Below are 1,008 nucleotides of genomic sequence, written 5' to 3'. Positions count from 1 at the left end.
TATGTTTGTAGAAGTTTGCATACATAATTACTCATATAGTTATATTATCAGAATTATATAGTTTTAGTATGTGGAGCTTTGTTAATTAAAAAGAAAATTTTAATTGGACATATAGCTTAAAAACTTCACACTTTTTACATTATCAAGCACCAGGGAAATTGAACTTTATTTGAATAAAGTATGCAGCTTAACGCTACATATTTCCTTCAGTATTTCATTCAATAACTTTTCAGCCTAAGAAAATAGAACGTTTTATGATGGTAAGTATCAGAATTGTTTAGGATCCAGTGAGAGACATGGTGCTCCATCTTTTTACAATCCTATTTTTAAAGCAAACAAAATACCTTTCAGTTTATTTGTCTGTAAAACAAGTATTTAAGTTTAATGGAATGAATAAATCACAGAAATTTATAAATACATGGGGAAAGTATAGGGACAAATGGGTCAATGGAGGTATTGTGTTTTGGTGTCCCCCGTTCCTCTCAATTTGCTTCTTCTAATTTTAAAAGTAAATGTGCAACTCATTTTAGAAAAAGTGCAATGGGAAATAAACAGAATTAAGTGAAGAACAGTATTATATAATGTATCTAACGAATCAATAAATTTGTCTTATTTTCTCACCTACACATGACTTACTAATTATTTCCTTTATTTTAGAGACAATCGCAAAACAAACCAGGCAGCAATGCTTGTGAATCAGCTGACTGAACCCACAGCGTTTAGGCTGGGGGTGGGAGGCAAGCTCCCACTTTAATGAATACGCAAAACAATGTCCAAAACACTTACCAATTTGTACTTGTTCTGGCTGGCTGAGAGAAACAAATGCTGATGTGTCATCAATCCAGGATATCTGAATGCTACCTGCAATATTGAATTAAAAGTAAAGTGAGCACTTGACCATTTAGCAGATTTCATTTGTAGCTCGATGTATTTCAGTATATGTGTTAATTTGGAGAGAAATGAGGTGCTGGTTTAAAATTTGATCTAAATCTCAGCACTACAAAAAAA

At 32.2% G+C, this 1,008-nt stretch overlaps 1 protein-coding gene across 1 annotated transcript in view; it reads right to left on the bottom strand.

Annotated features, from left to right (window-relative positions):
• Positions 1 to 1,008, bottom strand: part of PARN (poly(A)-specific ribonuclease) — a 138,360-nt gene that overhangs the window by 85,462 nt on the left and 51,890 nt on the right. Inside the window, 1 exon segment of the mRNA XM_019666078.1 lies at positions 787 to 861. Coding sequence (XP_019521623.1) covers positions 787 to 861 — 75 coding nt within the window.

The sequence above is a fragment of the Hipposideros armiger genome, unplaced genomic scaffold (genome assembly GCF_001890085.2).
Source record: "Hipposideros armiger isolate ML-2016 unplaced genomic scaffold, ASM189008v1 scaffold_460, whole genome shotgun sequence".
Lineage (NCBI taxonomy): Eukaryota > Metazoa > Chordata > Mammalia > Chiroptera > Hipposideridae > Hipposideros > Hipposideros armiger.
Note: the sequence above shows the minus strand (reverse complement) of the source record. Positions and strands in the feature narration are given on the sequence as shown.